Genomic DNA, 3,750 nt, shown 5'->3' with positions numbered 1-3,750 from the left:
ATAGGAGTAGAGAACAATAAGGCTGGAAAATATACATTGAAGCAACATTATAAAGGGCCTTTATCACCCTGCTATTGAGTTTAGACTTGTCGCTTGAAAATGGGGTAGTTTAAAGCAGAAAATTAACATGATTCGGGCTTTTTTTGTTGTTTGCTTGTATTTATTGAAATATTTGAAAGTAATTTGCCAACATCATGACATTAACCCCCCTAAACAATTCAACATGTATTGTCTAAGAACAAGGATATTCTCTTACATAAACAAAATATTATCACACCTAAGGCATTTAAAATTGAAATTATATTATCTAAATACATAGTCCCATTCAAATTTCTGAAGTTTCCCCCAAACAAAGCATGTATAGCAGTTTTTCCTCTATACTCCAAATTCAATTAAGGATTTGTTGCTATCCCTTTTTAGTCACCTTTAGTCAAGAACAGCTCTTGGCACATACATACACAGGTTTTTTGTTTTGATTTTTTTTCTTTCATGACATTGGCATTTTAAAGAGGCCAAGTTAATAGTCTTGTGGAAGGTACCTCAAACTGGTTTATCTGATTACATCTTTGTGATCAGATTCAGGTGAAATATTTTGGCAAGAATATTTTAAGGTGATGTTGTATATTTCCCATTTATGCATTAGGAGGCATATAACAGTAGTTTATCCCATTATGGGTGATAGAAAATTATGTCAAGTGGGTAACATAATGTCTTTCCCTTTTGTAGATAATAGATAGTCTGGACATGATATTTTGAGGGCATTTGAATATCCTATCTCTGACCCAATGGTTTTTTTTTTTTTTTTTGAATGCACAAATTAACATTTATTCCACCTTTGTGTCGTATTCCTGGATCCTTCACCAATGTTACATGAAGAAAAGAAACAAAAGCAAAACAAAATGAATAACTGAAATCAGAATCACTAATGTTATCAAGTAGGGAAACAAATAAATTAAAATCTAGCAGCCATCAGCAAGAGTACAGCAAAGACTATGCTGTAAAAAGAAACAAAGAAAATTGCTAGAAAACTGTATGAATCATATTCTTCCAAACCAGCAAAATATGCTCCTGCATGCCATGGAACGTTGAATTTTTTTTTCCTTTAAGGTATAGAAATGCCAAGTTGTTTTTTGAATATTGTGGATGGGTAAATGTGTTTGTAATGTAATTCTACTAAGCTATTACAGAGTGGGCCAAGAACACATTTATGGATTCTAGGGATGATGTGTACTGTAATTCTTTGATTAGGTAGTGGATATGCTAGCCAAAATTAAAAAAAATAATAATAAAATATGAACACAGAAGTACAAGACAAAGGCGAATGAGACTTCTCTTATATCTTAGCAACATTTAGATGGAAATCAAATTTAAATGCAGTCCACTCTGCTTTTGAAGAGGCTTTGGTTCAGCTCCCAAATCTCGATTGCTTGACGCAGTCTCCTATGAGAATACTCAGAAGGTGTCTTCTTAAACAACAAACCTATTTTTAGTGGTGGAGCCGCTCTTAGTAGCTGTGCCTGCATGGGACTGATAACCAATCACTATCTTTGGAGGAAGTCCTAACCTTTCCTTGCATACCCTCCCTATATGTGTAACAGCTTCTCTGTTTTCACATTCGGTAGTCCATATTGCTATCTTATCACCTTTAGTTCTAACATTAACAACGGCTCCACATACATCATCACTGTAGTCATCAAAAGATTCTCTAATAAGGCACAGCAGTGTCTCTAGCCAAAAGCGATCGAGGTCACTTCGTCTCTGCTGTTTGTTCAATGTAATTAGCCATCGTCCTCCTCTTTTGTTTTTTTCACCTTCCCACATGGGCTCAATACCATCCTTAAAAAGTGAGTAGTCACAGCCAGGCATTAAATTACTAGACAACTGGATATGGTTGTACAGAGCCCAAAAGTCTTCAACAGTATCAAATTTAGAGATCAGTCGAAGGTTTGCTTGCCAAGTTTTGCTTTTATCATTTTTAAAAAACCAAAGTGCCCATCTGTTCTGTAGTGGATATTTAATACAGTGTTTTGGGTTAGCAACCTCCTGATTAGATTCTGTTTTCTCTTCTTCTGTAGGTGGGGGATTAGGAGTTGGGGTGGTTTCTGGTTCCACAGTCACCATCTTAGATAGATCTCCCCAATGGTTTTTTTTAGTAGCCATTCATGTATTTTGTCTGAATCAATTACCACATTGGAGATTGCAAAATAATTTTTATTTCTTTTCCTATCATTCCTTGTATATTATCTGGCATTCTTTTGTTTAAAAAATAGCTTTCCCTAAAACTGTTTCATTTTTTAATATCATTATGGACTCTTGAATTCTTTTAAAAAAATTCAATGTGTTCTAATTAATTTAAAATAATTATTCTTTTTAATGCTAAAGTTGTCCCAAGGTTGGTCAGTGACAACCCTTTAAAGCTGGCTTTGATGTCTTTTTTTTTAAATTCAATTTTATTGAGATACATTCATATACCATACAATCATCCACAGTGTACAATCAAATGTTCACAGTACCATCATATAGTTGTGCATTCATCACAACTGATTTTTGAACATTTTCATTACTCCAAAAAAAATAAAAATAAGAATAAAAATAAAAGTACAAGTGAACATCCAAACCATCCCATTTTCCCTTGCTCCCCTTTTATTCATTTAATTTTTCTCCCCTCTGTCTCTTTTTTTAACTCATTTTTATTGAGATATAGTCACATACTATGCAGTCATACAAAGTGGACATTCAATTGTTCACAGTACCATTATATACTTCTGCATTCAACACCAAAATTAATTTTTGAACATTTTCACTACCACACACACAAAAATAATAAGAATAAAAATTAAAGTAAAAAAGAACAGTTAAAGTAAAAAGAACACTGGGTGCCTTTTTTTTTTTTTTGCCCCCGTTTTTTTACTCCTTCATCCATACACTGGACAAAGGGGAGTGTGTTCCATACAGCTTTCCCAATCACATTGTCACCCCTCGTAAGCTACACTTTATACAAACGTCTTCAAGATTCATGGGTTCTGGGTTGTAGTTTGACAGTTTCAGGTATTTACGGCTAGCTATTCCAATTCATTAGAACCTAAAAAGGGTTGTCGATACTGTGCATAAGAATGCCCAGCAGAGTGATCGCTCACCTCCTTTTGGAATCTCTCTGCCACTGGAGCTTATTTCATTTCCTTTCACATCCCCCTTTTGGTCAAGATGTTCTCCATCCCATGATGCCAGGTCTAGATTCCTCCCTGGGAGTCATATTCCACGTTGCCAGGGAGATTCACTCCTCTGGGTGCCAGATCCCACATAGGGGGGACGGCAGTGATTTCACCTGCCAAGTTGGCTTAGCTAGAGAGACAGGGCCACATCTGAGCAACAAAGAGGCATTCGGGAGGAGGCTCTTAGGCACAATTATAGGCAAGCCTAGCCTCTCGTATGCAGCAACAGTCTTGCCAAGGGAACGTCCTGTGGTAGAGGGCTCAGCCCATCAAACCCCCAGTCCTCTATGTCTGTGAACACATCAGCAACCATCGAGGTGGGGAAGCCCAACAACTCTGAATTCTCCACCAGTTCCTCAAGGGGGCTCTGCATATTTTTTTCAACGTTTTTATTTTAATTAACTCTTTATTTTAAATTAACTATATCAAAAAAAAGTTTTTTAAACATACAATAAAAAAGCATTTCAAACAAACCATAACATAACAAGGGAGTAAGAAAAAGACAACTAACCTAAAATAATTACTTTACTTCCAACGT

General features: G+C 35.7%; 1 protein-coding gene across 1 annotated transcript; it reads right to left on the bottom strand.

Moving 5' to 3' along the window:
• Nucleotides 1–1,178: 1,178 nt before the first annotated feature.
• On the bottom strand, nucleotides 1,179–2,121 carry LOC119523046 (eukaryotic translation initiation factor 4E-like). Its single transcript, XM_037821801.1, has one exon. It carries the CDS (start codon nucleotides 2,119–2,121, stop codon nucleotides 1,468–1,470), a length of 654 nt encoding a protein of 217 aa, XP_037677729.1. The 3' UTR covers nucleotides 1,179–1,467.
• Nucleotides 2,122–3,750: the final 1,629 nt, after the last annotated feature.

The sequence above is a fragment of the Choloepus didactylus genome, chromosome X (genome assembly GCF_015220235.1).
Source record: "Choloepus didactylus isolate mChoDid1 chromosome X, mChoDid1.pri, whole genome shotgun sequence".
Classification (NCBI taxonomy): domain Eukaryota; kingdom Metazoa; phylum Chordata; class Mammalia; order Pilosa; family Megalonychidae; genus Choloepus; species Choloepus didactylus.
This window is presented reverse-complemented; position numbering and strand designations above follow the sequence as displayed.